This window comes from Xenia sp. Carnegie-2017, unplaced genomic scaffold, assembly GCF_021976095.1.
Source record: "Xenia sp. Carnegie-2017 unplaced genomic scaffold, XeniaSp_v1 HiC_scaffold_24, whole genome shotgun sequence".
Lineage (NCBI taxonomy): Eukaryota > Metazoa > Cnidaria > Anthozoa > Malacalcyonacea > Xeniidae > Xenia > Xenia sp. Carnegie-2017.
Genome location: NW_025813487.1, coordinates 16375634 through 16399145, shown reverse-complemented (window position 1 = coordinate 16399145; position 23512 = coordinate 16375634). Strand labels below are relative to the sequence as shown.

At 34.6% G+C, this 23512-nt stretch overlaps 5 protein-coding genes across 6 annotated transcripts; 4 read left to right on the top strand and 1 right to left on the bottom strand.

Annotated features, from left to right (window-relative positions):
- Window positions 1-195: 195 nt before the first annotated feature.
- LOC124452255 (glutamyl aminopeptidase-like) lies at window positions 196-5835 on the top strand. The gene is made up of 19 exons (XM_047002838.1): window positions 196-527; window positions 879-1152; window positions 1447-1567; window positions 1664-1818; window positions 2039-2152; window positions 2210-2344; window positions 2438-2503; window positions 2808-2873; window positions 2923-3119; window positions 3199-3281; window positions 3351-3475; window positions 3567-3622; window positions 3771-3918; window positions 4009-4094; window positions 4197-4292; window positions 4430-4606; window positions 4678-4818; window positions 5261-5342; window positions 5439-5835. The coding sequence occupies exons 1-19, from the start codon at window positions 418-420 to the stop codon at window positions 5577-5579; spliced, it is 2373 nt and encodes a 790-aa protein (XP_046858794.1). The 5' UTR covers window positions 196-417; the 3' UTR covers window positions 5580-5835.
- A 97-nt stretch (window positions 5836-5932) lies between these two features.
- On the top strand, window positions 5933-11561 carry LOC124450362. Its single transcript, XM_047001018.1, has 11 exons — window positions 5933-6298; window positions 6372-7197; window positions 7271-7408; window positions 7697-7892; window positions 7958-8039; window positions 8175-8346; window positions 8483-8621; window positions 8958-9129; window positions 9228-9516; window positions 10221-11019; window positions 11145-11561. Exons 1-11 carry the CDS (start codon window positions 6264-6266, stop codon window positions 11477-11479), a joined length of 3183 nt encoding a protein of 1060 aa, XP_046856974.1. The 5' UTR covers window positions 5933-6263; the 3' UTR covers window positions 11480-11561.
- Window positions 11562-13101: 1540 nt separating this feature from the next.
- On the top strand, window positions 13102-14491 carry LOC124452254 (somatostatin receptor type 1-like). Its single transcript, XM_047002836.1, has 2 exons — window positions 13102-13523; window positions 13598-14491. The coding sequence occupies exons 1-2, from the start codon at window positions 13213-13215 to the stop codon at window positions 14406-14408; spliced, it is 1122 nt and encodes a 373-aa protein (XP_046858792.1). The 5' UTR covers window positions 13102-13212; the 3' UTR covers window positions 14409-14491.
- Window positions 14485-16528, top strand: LOC124450373 (guanidinoacetate N-methyltransferase-like). The gene is made up of 3 exons (XM_047001031.1): window positions 14485-15379; window positions 16006-16146; window positions 16223-16528. Exons 1-3 carry the CDS (start codon window positions 15046-15048, stop codon window positions 16441-16443), a joined length of 696 nt encoding a protein of 231 aa, XP_046856987.1. The 5' UTR covers window positions 14485-15045; the 3' UTR covers window positions 16444-16528.
- Window positions 16529-16649: 121 nt separating this feature from the next.
- Window positions 16650-19870, bottom strand: LOC124450369 (glycine amidinotransferase, mitochondrial-like). 2 transcript variants are annotated; one of them, XM_047001026.1, is made up of 7 exons: window positions 18841-19870; window positions 18346-18428; window positions 18005-18269; window positions 17704-17925; window positions 17497-17634; window positions 16976-17308; window positions 16650-16905 (listed from the first exon to the last, which is right to left on the bottom strand). In XM_047001026.1, exons 1-7 carry the CDS (start codon window positions 18901-18903, stop codon window positions 16774-16776), a joined length of 1236 nt encoding a protein of 411 aa, XP_046856982.1. In that variant the 5' UTR covers window positions 18904-19870; the 3' UTR covers window positions 16650-16773. The 2 variants fall into 2 exon arrangements, with proteins under 2 accessions (XP_046856982.1, XP_046856983.1); XM_047001027.1 differs by having other exon boundaries at window positions 18005-18266.
- Between the last annotated feature and the right edge of the window lie 3642 nt (window positions 19871-23512).

The window sequence follows — 23512 nt, the reverse complement described above, 5'->3', positions numbered from 1 at the left end:
GCAACAGAGAGAAGGAAAATGTGAACAACGTGTCAAGGAAGCTGTTCTTGCTGCAAAGTCAAATGGAAGTGGCGTACGGTTCCCTTCGCTACCTACATCACCTTATGTTTCTTCAACCACAAGACAAGCAAGTACTCCTTCATCTCAACCATCATGGGATAAAAACGACTACCTAAAGAACTACATCCTACACACTACGACATTTTGATACGAGTTTATTTAAACAATCTCACATTCAGTGGTGACTCAAAAATTTCCTTGACAGTAACCGCTCCGACTGATATAATAATCTTCCACGTCAACAACATCAACATCTTAAAAGTCAAAGTATTAACGTCGACAGCAAAACATTTATCCATCTCTCGACATTATTCCTACGTCAAACGACAGTTTTATGTTGTACATCTTGCGAGAAAAATGTCCCAAGGTATTTATGAACTTCCACTCGAATTTCAAGGAAACATCGAGACAAAAGAGTTGAATGGACTGTACAAGAGTACGTACAAAAGTAGTCAAGGAAAAACTAGGTAAGATTTTTTGTGCTTTTTTTTTGTAATTGATACGAGAAATATGGGTCTGATGCGAAAGCAAAGTAACGGTGATGATAAAACACCCGTTGCAACGTTATTCGGCAGGATAGACATTAACTTGACCTTAGACACCTTGTAATCATGTGACATGAACTTTATTTTTTCATTCAATTATCTTGATGTTTTTCTCAACATTTCTTTCTTTTGTAACAGATAATGAAAACAATTAAAAGCCCTATTTACGTTTCAATTTACTTAAATGTATTAAAAAAGCTTTTCATTTCTTGCTACAAAAAATCATTAAAAGTTTTTGAAACTTAACAACACGCGCGTCTTCTCTCGTTTCAGAGTTTTGGCTGTCACAGATTTTCAACCAACAGACGCACGCAAAGCTTTTCCTTGTTTTGATGAGCCCGCAATGAAAGCGACGTTTACCATCAGTATTGAACACCGTAGTGATTATACAGCACTTTCCAATATGAATGAGATTTCCTCACAAAGTCTCTCGAATGGACGTATTGTCACATATTTCAATAAATCTGTACCAATGCCGACATATCTTGTTGGAATGATTGTCTCTGACTTTAAAAGTTTGAATGGTACAACTAAAAACAATGTTACCGTAAGTATTCTTGTGTTAGTGAAAAAATAAGTTTTGACATAATCTTCATGTGATTGCCTCATTGTCAAAGTGTCTGGAGTAACTACCTTTATGTAAAGATTCTTCATATGCTATTTTTTCAGATTAAAACTTGGGGTACTCCTGTGGAATATAAAGATTCTTCATATGCTATTTTTCAGATTAAAACTTGGGGTACTCCTGTGGAATATAAAGATTCTTCATATGCTATTTTTCAGATTAAAACTTGGGGTACTCCTGTGGAATATAAAGATTCTTCATATGCTATTTTTTCAGATTAAAACTTGGGGTACTCCTGTGGAATATAAAGATTCTGCTTATGCTTTAAAGATTGCCCTGAATGTTACAACATTTCTTGAAAATTATTATGGTGTCAATTATCCTTTACCGAAGCAAGGTGAGATTTTAAAATGAAGATATTTCTTTATGTTTGCTGTTTTCATCTTTGATTGATAATGATACAGTATTCAGATGATGTTTGTTGTGATTTTAGATATGGTTGCTGTTCCAGATTTTAACTCAGGTGCTATGGAAAATTGGGGTCTTATAACCTATCGAGAAAGTGCATTCTTTTATAAAGAAGGAGTTTCCTCAGAAACAAACAAGCAAAGAATTGCCTCTGTTGTTGCTCACGAACTTGCCCACATGGTATAAATTTATTTTATTTTATAAACTCTGACTTTCACTTGTTCTAGCTGTGAAGACCAAATAACCGCAATGTGCGTGGACTTTGTTTCCGAAACGTTTTCTTTCTTTTCGATGTCAGAAACCAATTATGATTTGTCTTTAGCTAAATTCGTTCTGTAGTTTAAAATGTTCGCCTTCCATTCATCGAATCTTTTGTTTTAATGTGACTTTTTATTTTCAGTGGTTTGGAAATTTAGTATCATGTCGTTGGTGGAATGACATTTGGTTAAATGAAGGATTTGCCAGTTACGTTCAATATTTGGCCGCCCATGAAGCTGAGCCAGACTGGGAACTAGTAAGTAATGACGTCATTGTTGCTTTATAAGTTCTTGTCATGCGTAATGTATTTTAGTTGGAACAATTTCTTCTCCGTAACGTTCATCGTGCATTTCGATTTGATGCTTTGGCCAATTCTCATCCAATCACAGTGAATGTAGAAGATCCAGAAGATATTAAAACTATATTTGATATAGTCACCTATAGTAAGGTTGGATAATCTCAATTGAACGATTTTTTCTTACGTTGAACTCCTTTAGGTGTCTTTTTATACACAGTTCGTTTTTATGTTCTTTTTTTTCAGGGCTGCACAGTCATACGAATGTTGTCCGATTTTCTGTCAGAGGAAACGTTCAGGGAAGGCTTAAAGGTTGGTGGATAAATGGGGTAATTTAGGGATATGTATGTTGTTATAGGTGGAAACATGTCTGCAGTGTTATAGTAAGTAGGACAGACAATAATTTGATGTTGTAAGTGGATACATGGGGTACTTTATGGATATGTATGTTGTTATTATAGTAAAGTAGGACAGACAATAATTTGATGTTGTAAGTGGATACATGGGGTACTTTATGGATACGTATGTTGTTTTAAAGTGGGACATGTCCGGTTTTTTGAACAAGAAGGTTAACTCTGGTAGTTACGTGGAAGACTCGACCATTGCTGTTTTTTAGATATATTTGAAGAAATATAAATTTGGTAGCGCTACAACTCAAGATTTGTGGGATGCTCTCAGCCTCGTAAGATTTTTTGATCTGAAAAATTTTTCGAAATTTACGTGAATGTAAGAATATATTTTCTTTTTATTTTTATATATCATCTCTAGACGTCTGGGAAAATGTAACAGAGTTGATGGAAACATGGATTGAACAAATGGGTTTTCCGGTCGTATCTTTAAGAAGGGACATATCTGGAAAGGGTTTTGCTGATCAGAGACATTTTCTTAATGATCCTAAGGCACATGTGACCGAACCTTCACGATTTAAGTACGGAGAATTAATGTTATAAATGATGTGTTATATTTTATCAATAACTGTATCATCTCCATTCTTTGTGTCCATGTAGTTATAAATGGATGATAAAGCTTACTTATGTCACCGAAAATGATTTAAATAACACTAAATTTGTGTGGATGAAGAAATCGACTGGTATGATAAATATAATTTTGCACTGCGACGGAGCGTTTATCGTAAGTCTTTAATATTCTTTGTTTGCAGCTGAATTTGATTGGCCAGATGATGAATGGATTAAAGCAAATGTTGGGCAATATGGCTTTTATAGAGTAAATTATGATTCAAAAAATTGGGCAAAGCTTACTCAAGTTTTAAAAAATAACCCAGAGGTATTAAATTATTTTTTTTATTTCGAATACATACGCATTGAAATAAAGTTCATTTATCCAAATATTTCTAATTGTTTCTTACCTTTGATAGAAACTATCTTCAGCTGACAGAACAAGTTTAGTTGATGATGTGTTAAATCTGGCAAGGTAATTTGTAAGCTTTAATTCTGCTACTTTTTTTTTACCTATTAATCATGTAACAATTCCAGTATATACATTTTGTCTTACTCACAAAAAGAAATAGCGTGTACTCTCTTTCTGATACAACTCGTATTCTTCACGTTCATCATTAAAGAGCAGGTCAACTGGGCTACGATATCGCGTTAAATCTTTCGTCATATATAAAGAACGAAGATAACTATGTTCCTTGGAAGGCCTTTGAAACAAATATCGACTTTATCGATACAATGATGAGCACACAAGATTCCTATGGCAGGTTTCAGGTATTGTACATTCACGCAAGTTATTTTGGATTGCAAAGTGAGACAAAAGAATCTGCTTTATTTCTTATGTTACACCCTTTAACTTGCTAGAAATACATGCTGGACATTTTGAGTCATAAAAAAATCAAAGAAGTTGGATGGGAAAATGTTAATAAAACCGACAGACATCTTGAAATGTATGTACATATAAATGAAATAAAGAGATTGTGCTATTTACTCGTAGTGTATAAAACTATATGTAGAAAAATGAATCTTTTTCTCGTTATTTTTACTTTTAGATACATGAGAAGTTTGATATTAAGCTCAGCATGCTCATATGGACACCAAGAATCTATTGAAAATGCTAAAAAGCTGTTTCTGCTTTTTTTGCATAAGTGAGTCAAGTGTTCATGAATGAGTTACAAGTAGTTAGTGTAAAGGGACAAAATTTCTGTTGCAACATTGCAAATATTTTAATGATATTGTTAAAGACGACAAACGAGAATATACAATCGTGTTTTTATTGTTTAAGGAATATATCGTTGGACGTGAATTTGAAAAGTCTCATATACTTCTACGGCATCGCCAGTACTAGTTCTCAAGAATGGGATAAATTATTTGAGAAATATTTAACGTCGACTGCAGCATCGGAGAAGAATAAGCTACTTTATGGTTTATCTGGATCAAGAGAACCTTGGGTATTACGAAGGTCAATGGTGTATCTTTTTTTATTCACCCATGTTTCCCTTTTACTTCATATGTATCCACTACTCTTCCCAGGTTTTTGCGATACTCTATTGACAGTTCGAAGATTCGTGACCAGGATACTGTGACCGTCGTTAGATATGTCGCACAAAATGCCCTGGGTCGAGAACTGGCTTGGAAATTTCTGAAAGAAAACTGGAATATATTTTACTCGAGGTTTGTATGTGGACAAATGATTCTAGTCTCTTTAAAGAGAATGATTTGAACGTGAGTATCCATGTCAGTTAATGTAGTCCTAACTTCTAAGAAGGACTGTTGACAATGGAGGACACTTTCAAAATTTCATCTCCAGAAATTTAATGTAAGGATTCCTACGTACAGAAAATCCTACAAAAAGGTTTAATGTTTCTGCTGGTACGTGTACAGTACAGAAGTCTATCAAATTCTTATTATTTAACATCAGTTATATTATGTAGGTGTGATTTGAGGGATTTGGCGCAAGATTTTAGATCTTTCAAATTTTTTTTGGGGAAGGGGGTCCTCGCCCCCCTCGTGTCCGCCACTGACTATTGGTTTTGATTAACCACAGTTAGGGATGTTGAAACGTGCATCAAGAGCAACACTAAAGTCAACGTTGTTTCTCAAACAAAACATCTAGGTACAGTAAAAGCAGTTTTAGAATGGCTACTGCAATCACTTCAACAACGTCCATGATGAATTCTCAAGTTGAGTTGGGCGATGTAAGTTGGCATCATTCTATTTCATCTAAAAATAGATTTACATCGCTTTCCATTCAATTTATAGCGTTTATAACTTCAATATTCTATGATGTCCAGGTTAAAGAATTCTTTAAAGGGAAAGATGCAGGTTCTGGAGCTAGAGCTGTAAAACAAACCATTGAACGTATTCAAAGTAATATTGACTGGACAGAACGGAGCGCTGGTTTTATCGGAGATTATTTAAATGAACTCGATTAGCCAGGAAGGATGAGCAAGTATTTATTAATTTCTTGAACGTCTTTTCAATGATATCTTGTTTCATGCAAAATCAAAATAATTTTGTCTTCACGACGTCACTTCTTGACGTTGATTGATTATTCAGTAGGATTTTGATAACGACACATTTATCATTTAAGATAGCCAAAAAAAGTTTATGTTTCGTATCCTGCTGCAGTCTTTATAAGTTGATTCATTTTGTTATCGTATGTTTATTAAAACTATCAATCACAGTGGGGAAAGTGAGAAATTAATTAATGTCGATGTTGTGTGACTGCCACTCCGCGCAGATGTATTTCTTCTGTATGAAGTAGAAATTTTTATTTAATGCACAAAAGTTTTTACGTTTGAAGATTTTTCCAAAACAGTAGAAATTTTTAGTAAAAATGCGTGAAAAAGTTTTTGTGGTCTATGGGGGAGGGGAATGAAAAATTCAAGGTTGGTCTGATAACCTTTAGCGCCCACAGTAAATGCTGCCGAAAGGCAGCCAACTGTGATGTTCACTTTTAATAAATTTTCATAAGGATGTTAAAGGAAATCCATCGAGCAAAACAAAATCTTTATGCTTCAATAATTTAAAAAAGCCTTAAAATTCTCATGAAAAGAAAAAACGCATTTTATTGTTTCTCCTGACAGTAAAATAATCCTTTATTTATTCGACGAAGAATGCAATTTTCAAGTACTTTATATGATGCTGGCAGGTGTTGTTTTGGGAATATTATTGTCCCACTCTCGTTTGATTAAATAAAATTGTGTTCATTTCTTTTACAACAGCACTTGGAGAGATGATATGGTAATGTTTAGAGCAAAAATGAACGAAGTGTTAGTGTCCTCGTTAAAATTATTTACCATTGTTGTGATTTTACAATCTGAGAGTAATCAAAATCTTACGAAGGCTTTCGACAGATCAAGTTTGAACAACGAAGACGATATTACTCCTTTGTCAGAAGAAGAATTGAAATATTACAATCATCTTGGAAAGCTTGGGCAACAAGGCAAACTAATGAAGGGCGATATCGATGAACTAGGTTATTTCCCAAATGGAAAAGACTTTTATGAATATTTCGTTCGTAAAAGAAAGCCTTTAATCGTTCGTGGGGCAGCAAGGCAATGGCCAGCCTTTGAACTCTGGCGTAACGAAACCTACATGAGATCAAATTATGGAAATACATATTTTGAAGTCGACTTCACCAAAACTTACGAGCAAAAACCACCTATTAAAAAAACCATCACTTTGAACAATTTTTTTGACATTTACAAAAACAAGGAGGTGTACTTAGACAGTGCTTTTCCACAGAGCAATTTAACAAAACATATATACATACCATATTGCTTGCAATGCGAGGAAATTATGCCTGGAATATCAAGCATTCATTTACTCTATAGCAATGGAGGTACTAGCTATGTTCTTCATCAAGATGGTTATGAGAATATCTTGACAGTTCTATCAGGAAGAAAGGTTTTGTTGCTTGCCAATTCCTCATATAGTTCACGACTTCATTCCGATGAATATCTCACAGTTCCTGGATTGTCTCCAGTTGACCCTGAAAGGGTTGATCTTATTAAATATCCTGGCTTTGCTGGTGTACCATTTCACAAGGTACAATTAGACATTTGTGTATTTCCTACTGTTATATGTTCAATTTTTGATTTTTAAATCATTTGTTATATAGGTCGTCCTTGAGGCTGGTGATTCACTGTATAATCCACAGCTATGGTGGCATCAAGTGAGATCTTATGAATCACCAAACATAGGCGTAAGCCTTTGGTTTTCACAATTTTCTGTTGACGATGACAGTTTGTTTGAATATGTATGTAACTCAATCTTAAATAAAGTGATTTTGATAAATTTTTACAATTTATTGTTCTGCTTGAATTTAGATTGTGTGTGATGTCATGATAAATGATGTAATGTAATGGATGTGATGTCATGATGTTGATGTAATGATGTGTGATGTCATGATGTTGATGTAATGATATTTAATGTAATGATGTGTGATGTCATGATGTGTGATGTAATGATATTTAATGTAATGATGTGTGATGTCATGATGTGTGATGTAATGATGTGTAATGCTGTGTTGTATGATGTCATGTAGGAAATGAAAGAAGTTGCTGGGAATGCAAAATTATTTGAAGAAGCAGTTGCAAACTATTCTGAAACAATATCTTGTCGAAATCAGAATCTTCCAATTGGTCAATTTTACTGGCCAGATGATGAGAAATGGGACAGTCCTTCATTAGAAAAATACAAATCGGGAGTGAAGAAATTGAAGATGTTGTCTGGATATGAAAGTAAGTTTTGCCTCACGGTCACAGTCATAATGGTCCAATCATTGTATCGTCTTGTTTATCTACAGTTCCTCTACTGGGCTTTGGCACTGGTTTTCTCATAGATGAAGCTAAAATGTCTACATTAACCGCATTAAAGTCTGGTTACAGGTAAACTTAATTTATGTAGGAAATATGATTTTATACTATTTTACATCACTATAAACAGGGCAACACTTAGGATCATTGACTTTTATAGTAAAATTTTCAATAAACATTGCGTAATTGACATTTGATACTTTTAAGAATGGTAGACACTGCAGCTGCATATCAAAATGAGGAAGCGATAGGTGAAGCAATTGCAATGAGTGGAATACCAAGGGAAGAAATAGTTATTGTTGATAAAATACATCCTAAGGATTATTATTATGAAGGAGCTACAATTGCATCTGTGGAGACATCTTTAAAAAAGCTAAAGGTATAAAGAACATCGGTTGTATATTATATAACACGCTGTATATCTTGATCAGAAGTTGACAGCGATGCACGAAAAGTATACTATAAAGAGGGTGTCTTGTGTGTTGTGGGATAATCATTGATAATTTGGATGTTAGGTGGATTTCATTGATGTCATGTTGCTTCACGCTGTTGACTGTGAAGATGATGATGGTCGTATAAGCTGTAAGAAACCGCTGAACACAACGAGAAATTGGGAGGACGCTTGGAAAGAACTCGAGGTCTGCGTTGATGAAGGTTAGTGAAGATCGTAGTTGATGGCAGTATGATTCAAATTATGATTACGTTTTTCAACTCAGTTCGACCTACGTATGCAATTTTCGTGATATTTAATCGAGATCTGGAGGATCTCGTTGCTCTGTTATCCACTAGTGATAATTATTCTTTAGCATAAAAAATTTAATTTTTAAACAATTCAACATTAAACACAGTCTATCTTTCGAAGATAAAAATCTTAGAGATTAACGACAAGTTCCTCTAAGTTTTATATTAAAATATTTTAAAATTTAACCCCCAAAATCGCTTTCTTTACATCGTATTGTGACATATAATGATAATCGTATGTCTCCAAAGGAAAAATACGAACTATTGGCGTGAGTAATTTTGAAGTTAGTGATCTTCAAAGATTACTGGATATAGCACGTCACAAACCGTCAATTGTGCAAAACCTGTTCGACCCGTTTATACAAGATTTGGAGACTAGAGTTTTTTGCAAGAATCATGGAATCATCTTCATGGGATACAGGTGGGTTGATTTTTGTTTATCTTTTCATGTTCATATCTACCCATATTTATCCATACGTCGTTTATCGAAGTCAGCATTTTTTTCATAATCTATTTTAGCACGCTTGGTCGATCATGGTCAGATTTGGACTTTCCATACAATCCAGTATTCAACAGTTCAGTTCTACGAGCCATTGCGTCAAGCTATGACGTCACTGTTGCACAAGTTGTTCTTCGATGGGCATTATGGGAAAATGTGGTCGTTGTCCCTCGCTCCAGTAATTATCAACATATTGCGTTGAATTTTGCCTCGCAATACGTACCATTGAATGCACGTGATGTGCGCATGATCAGAAATTTACAGGGTCAAATTAACGAAGATGAATTTAATGAAGCATTTGAAAATAAGGTCAGTCATATGCAATGTTTTATAGAGATTGTTTGCACTAAGGACCATTGAACTATATATATAACTGGAGGGATTTCTTTGAATAAAAATGCCTGTACTTTTATGAAGTCAAACTTTACCCGCAGACACTCGTGTCTGAAGGTAAAACCCTGCGTTCTAACTTATCGTCGTACGTGAACTTTTTTTGGCCGTGCTTGGAAAGACTGGGACTAGTTAAATTGCTGACTTCGAATTTTGGCGACAGTTTGTAACCACTCAGTTACATTCCAGTCAATGTCTCAATGTTAAGAACATTATTGAAACTGGTAGTTTCAAAGCTATGGTTACCTAGGAAACGTATGTTAATGAAATGTCTATGGGAAGTTAAGTTAAATGAAGATATGATCTTCGCACTTTGCTGGACAATTTAAGCAATCGTCTCAGGACCTGAAAAAATCAGGTGACTCAACGGGATTCGAACCCATGACCTCTGCGGTGCCGGTGCAGTGCTCTGACCAACTGAGCTATGAAGTCATACAGTGGTGAGCAGGTCAATATTGTTGGGCTCATGTTTTCTCGTGAAAGGAATGTCGTATGAAAGATCATATCTTCATTTAACTTCAAACACCGCACTGCATAAAACATTCATATGGGAAGTTAAGTTATTGATTTTGAAAAGTTTCAATAAATGTGAATATAACATGATAAAACAACTCGGTTTTTAGTATTCAGCTTTAAACAAAGAACACAAACAAAAAATAGTCGACAATCCATCTATCATTGTCGAGCGCGTCGTAAACATGAAAACAGACGATGTTCTTTTCTTTGGCTCAGATGATCACTGGATATACGCTCTTGATGCCAAAAACGGTACGTTGCTGTGGAAACATATAACAGCTGATGAAACGGGCTCGGTATGCATGATCAGCGGTACAGTTTTATACTGTGGAGCTGATGATCAGTATATGAGGGCGTTCAATGCTACAAATGGTTCTCTCCTATGGAAATTTCATACCCGTGATTCCATTACGTCATCAGTCAGACTGGGTGGTTCTGGAAACTTATATTTTGGTTGCCTTGACAACTATTTATATTGTGTCAGCCCAGAAGGTACTTTGATATGGAAAACTGACATTGGATCACCTGTGTGGGCGACTCCGTCGATAGCATTTAAAGGAAAGTATGTGATGATTGGTGGATTTGAAGGAGATGCGGGAAAGAGTCACGTGCATGCTATTGATGCAGAGACTGGGGAGAGCGTATGGTCTGCTCCTATTGGTGGAATATTCGCTTCACCTGCAGTGGACGAAGATCGCGGTATCGTAGTATTTTGTACACTCCTGTCCATGTGTTACGGATTTCGTGTGGATAATGGGGAACAATTGTGGATGATAGAAGTTCATTCTGGAACTTACTCGTCCCCATCTATTCACAGAAATTCAGGGATAGTGTATGTTGTCTGTCTTACAGGAACATTTTACGCTATTGATATTAAGAGTGGTCGTCAACTGTGGAAAAAACCAGGTTTGAGAATTTATATCAACATCTTTAATGCTTTTATGTAGCTACTCTGAAAAAAAAATTTTTTGTTAAAAATTGGAAAACACCTTCTATGAAGTAACGTAATTTTTTATGTAATTTGATCTTAGTGTTCATCCCTGAAGTTCGATCATCACCTCTAGTCTTGGATGATGGTCGGATCTTCCTTGCAACGGGTGGAGGTCTGGTACTGCTTATCAATTCAAAGAATGGAGACGTCATTTGGTCTAAAACCATCGACGAGTCAGAAATTTTCTCTTCTCCAAAACTTTCGAACAACGGTTTGCTCTATGTTGGTACAATTCGTGGCGAAATGCTTGCAATGAATGCGACGACGGGAGAGATTGTGTGGTCTTACAAAACAGATGGTCCAATTGTTGCTACAGTTCGCATTAATAATCCTTACATTTCCTACATTGCTGAAGGGCAACAGTTTAACGAGTAAAAAATCGATGCGTTGTCACCGATAAAAAGCAACAATTTTAATTCATGTCAAGCACCAGAATAAAATTAATTTCTAGTGAGAAGCATTCTTTGGGCTTTATTTTGAAAGTTTTAATGTTATAGATGACTTGCCTCGCTAAGGTTGTCGAAACATCAGTCAATATTACAAAAACAGTTCTTCTCAGGACTATACCAACCTGGACGATCTACATCTACAAACATTTCTTTCTTTCATGTTTGTTTGTCACTAAAACATTGCTGAATTTTCATGCACCATGCAATATGTTCTTTTTTTCAAAATCTAAAACAACGTTCAAAACAATCTTCATTTCTTGATATTCTACACCTTTAATTGATATAATACATGTTGTCATTTTATTTCACATTTCCAATCAATAATTATAGTTGCTTCCTATAGTCCTATTTTCACGTCTCTGACAATCTGCAACCTGTAAAAAACGCTTCTCATGAACGATACGATTTCTCTTCAAGTATTCAATAAAGTACATCTTTAGTGAAGGCGAGTGTAGATGGTCCCTTAACAAGTGTGTTTTCCTTCGATTTGAAACTGGCTGTCCAGTCGATTTTGCCTTTCTTTGCCATGATTCTTGTACTGTCAGATTTATCGTCGTTTAATGAGCTTCCTCCCAATCTCCTTTAGATGTAAGCAAAAGCTGAAAATGTTCACTATTGTTGATATCTATCTTGTGGTTTATTTAAATTCTTTAATAACTGTGATAATCTTTGGCAATATGCTCTAATTTATTACATAATTGCACCGACTTTAAAATGGTGTGTAAAAAATTTCTCTAGGTGTGCTTCAAAAATTGTGTTGTAGGTGTGAATTCACATAAACATAAAGTTTATGTTGTTGATTGATGTTACACTTATGCAAGGAACGCTATGTACTATATTGGTCAGTAAATGCTAATAGCTGTGACAATCCTTGAAAGCTTTTCAAATAATGGCCTTCGGCGATCTTTGATTGATATGTAATATCTTCTTTTTAACTGTTCAACATGATGAAATTGAAACGTCCTCTCTTAATAATCCTTTTTATTATTTAAATATCTTAATGAAAAAATAAGTTACATTCCTGCAAAGCCATGATTCTTTTCATCTAATATTAGTCTATGGTTTGGGAGAAAGGATAAGGTTCATCAAATGACATGTGTATATGTTATGTACCGGCTGTGACGTCTGTGCGAAAAAGATATTTTCCCGAGCGGAGGTTCAAATTTCACTTCGTTTGGGTTGTAAAATTCACTCTCACTATGATAATTACCATCTAAATACACTTGGCTTTCGTTGAACATTTAACATCCCTTTTGAATTAATTTTAAGAATTAAAATTTCACTTCGTAAACAAATATATTGCAAAAAAAATACCAATTTTGGCCCACGAGCAAGATATCACTTTGCATGCATTGGTAAGAAATAAAGGAAGTTATTTTACTTGTCAAACTTCATTTTTTCCTTCTCTCACACTGAATCAACATCAGGATTATTGACAAACAAAACTAAGTTATTACAAGAGAAGACTCTATGTAGAGTTGTTACATTAGTCACTGGATGATGTTGACGTTAACACAGTTCTGTTTTGGAAAAATTGGAAAAATAACAAACATGCAAACATGCTAGCCCTTTTTTAGCTAAGAATGACGAAACATAACATCTGTTTCATTTCAAACGATTTAATTGTCAATTAGATAAATATATCAATCATGATATTAAATGACAGTTAGTTTATCGTTTATCTATACCACGATAGGACAACTGCTTTCAATTTACTTTTATATCTTTGCAGATTCACTACTTAAAGAAAAAAATTCGATTTTCGTTCTTGTAGAAATGGTGTTTGAAGGAAATACTTGGATAAACTATTTTATATATTCTGTCTTTGCTCTTGTTGCTTTGTTGGGAAATGCTTTGGTCATTTATGTTCTTCTTGTTAGACAAAGAAAATTTCTTCGTAAACCTTACACTATATTCATCTTAAATCTTGCCATTGTTGATTGCATAACAGGAGTTTTTCTTATTTTCAGGTAATTGCTCATCTTACTTTCTTAATTTAACATATAACATTGATTTATTTCACTTTTTTTCTCATATTTTGAAGTCGTTTTCTTTACCTACCTCCAACTCCGACCTATTCTTTGGCAGCTGCACAAATCTACTGTCGTACGATCTGGTCGGCTTGGGTTCCATTTAACCTTGGGTATATTTCAATATACACCTGTCTTGCTTTGACTGTTGAACGTTGGTTGGCTGTTGTTAAACCAATTGCATATAAAAGTGTTAAAATGAAACATACTCTGTATTCTGTGTTGTTAGTATGGTTCTTTGGTCCTGCTGTCAATGTCACTACACTGTTTCGCGCCGAATTTGCCAACTCATCTTGCAGATGGACCAAAATTTCTGTAGCCAATGATGTACTTGCTTTGATGGACTTCACACTCCAGTCTCTCTTACCGTTCAGTGTCATAATCGTGCTATATTCTCATATATATTTTTTGATCAAGCATGGACGACGTCTCGTCACCAATAAGGATGTTCAATTAAAAAGAATAACAATCGTTGCAGTTCTCGCTTGTTCAGCTCTCATTCTTGGTTGGTTTCCTGGAAGAATAACGTTTATGTTGACCAAATTTGGTCATCTTGATGCGAATGGTAAAATTAACATAACCTGCGTCATGATAACATTTTTAAACTCGTGCGTCAACCCATTTCTTTATGGCATTTACAGCCCGGCATTTCGCAAGGAGTACAAAAATTTCATTCGTAAAGCAATTACAAGCTGTTATAAAACTGATAACGACAATGCCAGCTCTCTTCCTAAATATGCTGATGTTTGTCCATGTTTCTCTGTTCCTAAAGTACATTCAGTTGTTTCAAATGTAAACATACGAAGGGAGAAGGGCTTTATTTGAGTCAAAACCAGGCGTGTACAACTCCAAACCACTGCCTTTATTTCTTTCATCTCACAATCCTTGACTTTGGGCTTGTGACCGCTCTAGCCAGTTTAGAAAGTGAGAGAAAATCAAAAAGAATGTTAGTTGCGAAATTTAATGCATCATATCTGTAAACACGCTGATAGGATTCAAGTTTTTAAATTTCCATCTTTCTCAATACAATCACGCGACAAAATGAGTCAAATCTCAAATACTAAATACACTCATATTCATACATATTCTATATTAATGTTAACTAGTTAAACTTGCTATAGCGGTCAAAAGCCCTGGACTTGATAAAGTCAAGGACAGTGAGTGAAAGGAATACAGCAAATGTTTTAGTATGATTGTATTTAATAGTTAAGTACATGCACGCCTTGTCCTCTAAATTTATTTTATTTAATGTGTAATATTTATGTCTTTATTTTACTTATGTATGTCTCATTAAAGAAGCGTGAATTTCTCCCTAAAGACATATGATTCATTTAAAGTAGTATTATTTGAGTAGTTTAAAATATCTTTTATTTGGTGACATTTAAAGTTTACATCAGACAGTCAAGCCGAAGTTGAATGAAATTTTTTATTGTGACGTCACAATTTTCATTTTTGCATAAAAATGGCGACGGAAAGTAGAGTTTTTTATGAAAAAGGAGAAGACTTTAAGGATGTTTGGCATGGAGCTGAAACTAATCACACGGACACACATCTTGAAATTCTTGGTAAACCTGTCATGGAACGCTGGGAAACTCCATATATGCATAAACTAGCTGAAGTGGCTTGCTCAAATGGTGGTCGAGTACTAGAAGTTGGCTTTGGAATGGCTATTGCAGCAAAAGCTATACAAAATTCTGCAATTGATGAGCATGTCGTCATTGAATGCAACGACGAAGTGTTTAAAACGTTGGAAAGGTTTGCTGAAAATGCTGTCCCTAAAGTTCATCCGATAAAAGGTGATGTAAATCTTTAGAAATATCATTAAAAATTTTTATAAGACAGCGTGGCATCGCCACATCGACAAATACATTTGTATTTTTATTTCTTGTTCTATTTCTAAAAAGCCGTTTTGTAGATTTGAGGACATTGAATTAAGAGATTTAACATTTGGTTTCGGTCTTCATTTTTGAGAGTTGATCTTTTACTACCATTTTAAAGGCTAGGGTTTTGTTTTTCTAATCTTGCACACATTTACGACAAAAACATTACGGATAAAGTAGGAGTTCATATCTACATCTTGGACTGGTTAACGTATTTATTTGGTGAGAGATTTAAATTAACATATTGTCCTTTTCTTATTTTCTTGCAAGTGTTATTTTAATCAAACGCAACAAGTTGATGAAGTTACTGTTGTAAAAAAAGTGAAAATTAATTGTTTAAGAATTCGCCTTCAACGAAAGTTAAACACAAGTCAATTTGCGACACGCGATTCGCACAAAACGCTTCTCTGTTTTATCTTTTATAGTCGTATGATTTTCACTGGTTTTATGTAAGAAAAAATCTTTCAATGTAAAATTTTCACTTCTTCAAGTCAACTGTGCGAACTTGCTGATTCGTCAAAACTGGCTCTGATTTTTTTTAGGTCTTTGGGAAAATGTCATTTCACAATTTGAGAATGGAAGTTTTGATGGAATTTTATATGACACCTATCCTTTGTCAGAAAAAACCTGGCATACACATCAATTTCCATTTTTTGAAGAAGCGTTTCGACTCTTAAAACCAGGTTCAATCTACCTGTGAAAACTCTACTGTTGTAACTGGAATTTGGCTGTTCAAAAACTGATCCATTTTATTTTAAGGTGGAATTTTCACTTATTGCAATCTCACGTCTTGGGGTGAAATGCTGAGGTCAAAGTTCAATAATATTGAAGAAATGTTTGCTGTAAGTCAAATCCCTGAATTAGTTAAAGTTGGTTTCAAAGAAGAAAGAATTTCTTGGGATGTAATCACGATTTTGCCTCCAGATGAATGTCGATATTATAGCCACAGTAAAATGATCGTTCCTCGCATCTTAAAATGAATGCCCACCAAAAATTTTTGTATTGATAAGTAGAAAACTTACGTTATTTTTTGTTGAGGATAAAATAAAGAACTTATTGCTTTGCTTTTGTCGTGATTTTGAATGTCTGTACACTAAAACTATAAAACGAGCTAGTTAAAGTGTCAGTTTTTCTTTATAGTAAATTGTAGAAATAGGTGTGAAATAATGAAAAGGATAACAACGAGTGACAGAAAATCCATTTATTTTGAAATTGAAAAAACTACTAATTATTATTTTTACGAAGCTACAATATAAATTGCTTCAAAAGAAAACATGGCGAACATCGATGAAAAAGTCTCCAAAGAGCAGTCAAATATGAAAATAACTCTGCAATGTTCCTCGTCTTCTAATATCTGTTGTCCAACAATGAAATCCACCACCAAGTGACATTGCATGAGTTATATCAACTGGAATGCATTCAATGCCAAGATCTTCAAACATCTGATATAAATATTTTAAATAAATGAAATTAAAGTTTATTTCTACAGTTATAATAATATTGAATACGTACTTTCTGTGTTGTATATTCATGTTTTGAAACAACAACTCTCTTCGGATCCAACATTAAAACATTCATTGACAGCCATTTTGAAGACATCCATAAAGGATGATCATCAGAAATCAATGGTGTTGGTGGTTCAATCACTCGCCATCCAGCTTTATGAAATATATTTATTTGACGACAGGGACGGTCAGGGTTAGATAGGACTAAACCAGGTCCAATAATATTGAATGTGGCGTCAATATGCATGGGATTGGGATCTTTGAAGGATAAAGTGTGTATTCTATATCCTTTTGGACCGAGATGTCGTTGCATCCATTCTATTCCAAAATAGTTTGTTACCTATAAAGTTGATATTTATGTTGTAATTTTTACAATGGATTAGAGTTTACATTTGGGTAATTTTAAAGGAATATTTGTACTTCGATCATTAACATTAATCTCGCCATCAAAGTAGATTTGGCGTTCACCATAAATATCCCATCTTTACCATTAATATCCTACATTTACCATTAATATCCCATGTATACCTGGCTCCTTTGGACAAATAAATCCCTTCCACATCTCATGAAATCAGCTGCATCAAAACAGATGTCATGTTCAGTTGTCACAAACTTTCCTTGTGCTGCTAATTGATGACGATCTTCCACAGATGTTATTGGATAATCCTAAGAAAAAAGACGATATATTTGTACATAGGATTTGTAAAAATATCTCATTGAAATCATGTGTTAAACCTTGTCATATAAAGCATCATCCATTAATGGTTTAGGAGCAGAAGTCCATGTTGCACCAGCGTGAAAATATTCCTTTATAAGATCCCTGTATGCTCTGTATTCAAAAAATCTTGAACGCCAGCACATTGGAGCTTCAATAATTTCCTCACCAACAACCAGTAAAATATCTCTTGGCATTGCTGCGTAGAGACCACTGGAACTGAAATCTGGTGTTTTGTATTCCTAAATCATAATAACGATTTGTTTTTTAAATTGTGGTCTCTCTCCTATATTCACATCTTATGAAAACTCAATATATTACTTTACTGTAGTCCAATATTTTTGGTCTTCTCACTGTAACACCTTCATATTCAAGTATTTTGCAAAATTCATCAATTTGTTTAACGGCTTTTTTCACATGATCAGAAGGGAAAGATTTGCCAGCATATCTTTCGTAAAATGGCCAATATTTCTGATGAGTGTTTGCCTTAACTTCAATTGTTAGTTTAGGAACGCTGGCATTCTCAGGACGTCCTACGATTATTTCTTCTAAATGATCCCACTCGTTATGTGAACATACTGGACTGCTGATGAATGCAATTGACAATGGAAATAATCAAATGTTCATGACCATAAAATTCATTATACCGCTTAAACTTATACCTCAATCTTGGCTTCGCCTTGACTTCAACTTTAGTTTGTATATTTGATATATTACGTTTGGTTTGTTTTGTCAACAGATGTTTCTATAAGATCAATTTTCCGTAAGATTATGAAAGTTTAAATCAGTCACTAAACACAATGGAGAAAAACACAATGTCTTGCTATGACTCTGTGGTATGCTGTTCCTCAATCGAAATCCTGCGTAGACACGAAGGAGCAAAATTTTATATTGTTTGGATGACAAGTGTAGAGTTAAACAATATGTTGCTCGACTATATGAAAAATTTTTGCTGCAGCCATGCGTAGAGACAAATATATTGTTCGACTTGACTGAAATGTTCAGTTTGGTCAAAATAGAAATAGTTGTAGAGATTTTGTATTATATAATTAATTATTAAAGAGGTTCAAGATTTGTCTTGATGTAGTTAGTCTTGTTAATGGGTTGCTGAAAGCCTCAGGCAAAGCAAGTGATAGTATACTATATGAGAATTTTACCTCTCTAATGATGGCTGGCTCTCTTCCTCTGCATCCTCCACGAAATATTCGAGCAAATAACATCGTTTTTTACTTTTATTTTTCTATAATGTCCAAGAAAAAAAGCAGAAAAAATGTTTTTGCTACAGAAAAAGCCTAGCTAGAAAATAAAGATAATTAAATAACGGAAACCGTTGATGACGTATTAAATACTGAATTCAAAATTTTGTCTGTAACAAATCTTGCACGATCATGACAAAATCTTGCCTAAATTCTTGCAAAATCTTGCATGAATCAAATCTAGCACGATCATGACAAAATCTTGCCTAAGTTCTTTCAAAATCTTGCATGAATGAAATCTAGCACGATCATGACAAAATCTTGCCTAAGTTCTTTCCAGTGGCGTGCGGTGACCGAATTTAATAGGCAAGCGCTGGGGGTGAGGTTCGCGGCTTGCGCGAACCTATCTAGGGGGTCTGGGGGCATGCTCCCCAAGAAAATTTTTGGATTTTGAAGGCTACTGGAGCGCATTTCCCGCGATTTCTGGGAGTACTTTGTCGAAAAAAATGTATCTGTCATGACTGAAACAGTATTGAAAAAATCTAAAAAATTCAAAAACTTTTATAGAGTATATATCACAATTACGGTTTAAAAGTATTACATGTGGTATTGTGATATAAAGTCGTTTTAAGTAAATGGCTACGCGTGCATTTCTATTGTAGTGAAGAAGTAACAGAACGAAATAGTCCAAAATCCTACAACAGATTTACTTAAATGTAAATTCCATCCGTCTTTCCTTTGCGCAAAACTCCTTTATAACGTCCTCATAGAATCGTGGCTTCCCCTGCAAACTTACCAACATCTCCTTCTCGATTGAAATTGTAGCCAATGCAGAAAGTCGCTCTTGCCCTTGTGTACTGCGAAGATACGTTTTGATACGCTTGAGAGCCGAAAATGATCTTTCTGCAGAGGAGGACGTACTTGGCATAGTAAGAATGAGCTGACACAATCGGTACACCTCTGGAAAACAGGCTTTCAAGTCAAGTTCGATTATTTTGATATCATATCAAAACAGGTTTCGATTTGAGCTCGGCAGATGCGTATACAACGATTAGTTCACTTTTAGTGCTTGAAGATTAAAGAATGTTCCATATGAATCTTGCAACGATTGCAGCTCTCGTTCGGGAAAATTCCGGCTGTACAATTCGTGCTTTGAATGATCCAACAAAGAAACGAATGCTCTGCTGTTAAGACTTTCGAATCTAGAGTCAATCTGCACGACAATGGTATCGACTACACAGAAAAACATTTGACGGAAGGACGCCTTTACATCCTCTTCACTTTGCCCGCCTTTCAGTGCCACTTTGACGATACTTGACGTAAAATTCCAATAATCTACGAATTTTGTTCGTTGTTCTTGAATCTTATCTTTCGTCTCGCGAACTTTCGTGACACAGAAGACAATATCGAACTGCTTACTCTGAATGATATTATACAAAACATCCGTAAGACCAAATGAGCGGGATAACAGTGATTCCACGATGCATTCAGTCATGTTGTACAGGTGTCGTGAAAATACCGAATGTAGAAGTAGAACATAAAGGATGAAAATTCCTATGCTATATATTTTATAGGAACATCAATCTTATTTATACCTAACATCAGTTACATGATATCTTGTAGTGACGTACATAACGTGCGTACATTACTCATCTAGATTCATGTATTAGCAATAGAGGAAATAGCCAATCCTACACTTACTCAAACGCGGTACTTAAACTTACGCACTTAACTTTATAATTACGTAAAACTACTCAAACTTCAAGTACATTATCCGCTGTGTAATAACTGCACCTTGTTTATCAAAATATATAAAAAGCCTGTAAATAAATTTTAACATAAAGAATACTCACGACTGTTGTAAATAACTTCTTTGCTAGTGAATAAAATAATCACAAAATTTAATAGCGTTCTAGTACATTGAAATCACGTTCAGAGCTCATACGCAAGACTTATATAACGCTAAAGTATAACATGCTACAGATAATATCTTCTACATACATAAATTAGAAATCTACTACTACTTTGAATTAGAAATCAGAACATTACCTTTCGCTCTCAGTCATCTTTTAATAAACGATAACATTAACGGCGTGAATAATTCGGATGTCCAATGTGTTGAATATACGAATATTATTCGCGCGCTGATATGTGTTTAAAATTGCGAGCGTACAAGACTGTTGACCAATCGCTATCAAGCGGCGCCCTTAGAAGCGCCGCTTGCCTTTTCTCGATATTCCTCGAATAAGAAGCCTCCAAATCTAGATTAACGCATGCGCAAATGTTGAAATTGAGCTCCGAAGGCAAGCGCGCTTGCCTTGGTTAATAAATAAGAAATTTTTAAGGTGTATTTAATCCACTTGACTCATCTTACAAGTGTAGCAAAGTCAAACCGAAAACCACGACAGTAAATCGCGTATAAATAGCAAGCATTTCAACTGTAAAGACAATTTAGATAAAAGATTACATTGACATTGTTTAGAACAGAAAAATTTAAACTGATTTTGCTCAGAGATTGATCCAAAAATTTTTGTTCGGTAAAGCGGCGCTTGCCTACGCTTGCATGACCGCACGCCACTGGTTCTTTCAAAATCTTGCATGAATGAAATCTTGCACGATCATGACAAAATCTTGCCTAAGTTCTTTCAAAATCTTGCATGAATCAAATCTTGCACGATCATGACAAAATCTTGCTTAAATTCTGTAGTATTTCTACATTATCTGTTAGAGTTAATTATTTACATCTATTTATACTAACGGTATTTCTACAAAACACAAGTGGAGCTTTCCTTTCACGTCTTTAGCAGTACTCACTCTTTCATCACGTTCAAGTTCTCATGCGTTGCAACATAACAAAACGGAAGAATTAACTAAACAAACAAAAACTTACAAAACGTAGTTAAAACAAAGAAATGTTAAAGGAAATACGACAATTTTATTGCAATGCAATATCCCTCAGACATTGCATGAGTCATATCAACTGGAAGCATTCAATAACTACATCTTCAAATATCTGATATTTTAAATAAATGAAATTAAATTTTATTTCTACATTTACAACAATATTGAATACGTATTTTCTGTGTTGTATATTCATGTTTTGAAACAACAACTCTCTTGGGATCCAACATTAAAACATTCATTGACAACCATTTTGAAGACATCCATAAAGGATGATCATCAGAAATCAATGGTGTTGGTGGTTCAATCACTCGCCATCCAGCTTTATGAAATAAATTTATTTGACGACAGGGACGGTCAGGGTTAGAAAGGACTAAACCAGGTCCAATAATATTGAATGTTGCGTCAATATTTGAGGGACTGGGTTCTTCAAAGGATAAGGTATGAACTGTGCGGTTTTTAGGAAATAAATGTCCCCAACTATCCTGCCTATGATACATGTTTGCAATACCTTCAGTATTTGATACCAGGCCTATTGTAGCATTCACTAAAGATGTACCTGTTATATTTTGTTTGTTTTTTGTAGCTGTAAAAAATTATTTTTAATTGACCTTCTCGTGCTCAGGCGAAGGACAGTATTAAAGAGAAGTTAATGAAAGAACATGTATCAAGCATTCGTTAAGGTAAATTTTCAACTTGGAAGTTTCAACTTTGTACTCTAGAATGATTAGCATGTTTTTTTTGTGTATATTTACTTTGCATACACATTGTATAAAGCGTTTTAAAAAACTGTCTATTACCATTGAAAAATCCCATAAGTTAGGTCTACGAGCATTTACTCCTTCATGTTTCAATATACGGCAAAATTCCTCAGTCTCTTTCTCTGCTTTACTGACATGTTCCGTGCGTTTTTCTTAAAAAAGGGAATATGCTTTTTAAGTGTATTTACTTTGACTTCAGCCGTAGCTATATGGTGACATAAGCGTATTAAACAAGTAACATCTCTTCACGTTTGCGTAACACGTTTATCTTTTACTTTGATAACATGTCCAGCCGTTTGCAAAATTTTTTATGGAGAAATCTTTTCACTATGCAAGGTTCGTTTGATCGAAAAAGATAATTTTACTTACTTAAATTTATTTCAATTTAAACAAATGATCTTTAAGACAGTTGGTGGATTTATGGACAGAGTTCACATGCGAAGATGATGTTAAGACTTTTGTCACCATGAAGAATCCGTTTCTTTTCCTGATAACGATGATGAAAAACGTCTACTTGATTTCTTTGAATCGTAAAATCTAAATCACCATTCCAGTCAGCTCAGTGAAACTTCGAAGTGTTCTTCTCCAAAAATCTCTCCATTTCTCGTTGAAGACGGACATGTTGTCTCAAAGGATGTAATTGTAAAAGATAAACGTGTTACGCAAACATTGAAAGATGTTTAGTACGCTTATCAAACGTCGACAAAGTTTTCTTTAAAAGGTGCGCGTTTCACGCATAAAACACGCAGTAAACGACAAGAAAACGTAATGTTTCAGACACGGAAATATCATGAGAATTTTTTCGCTGTCAACGCTTGAACTCAAATGTAGTCTTTGACACCTACTCATTAGAAAATTTGTCGCGCGGCGCGCTCGTACGAAAAGAGCAGTAATCGTTGTACATTTGTGTTTTGCTGACCAATTACTTTTCTAAAAATGGAGAAAAAACCTTCGTTTTTGAAAATACCCGG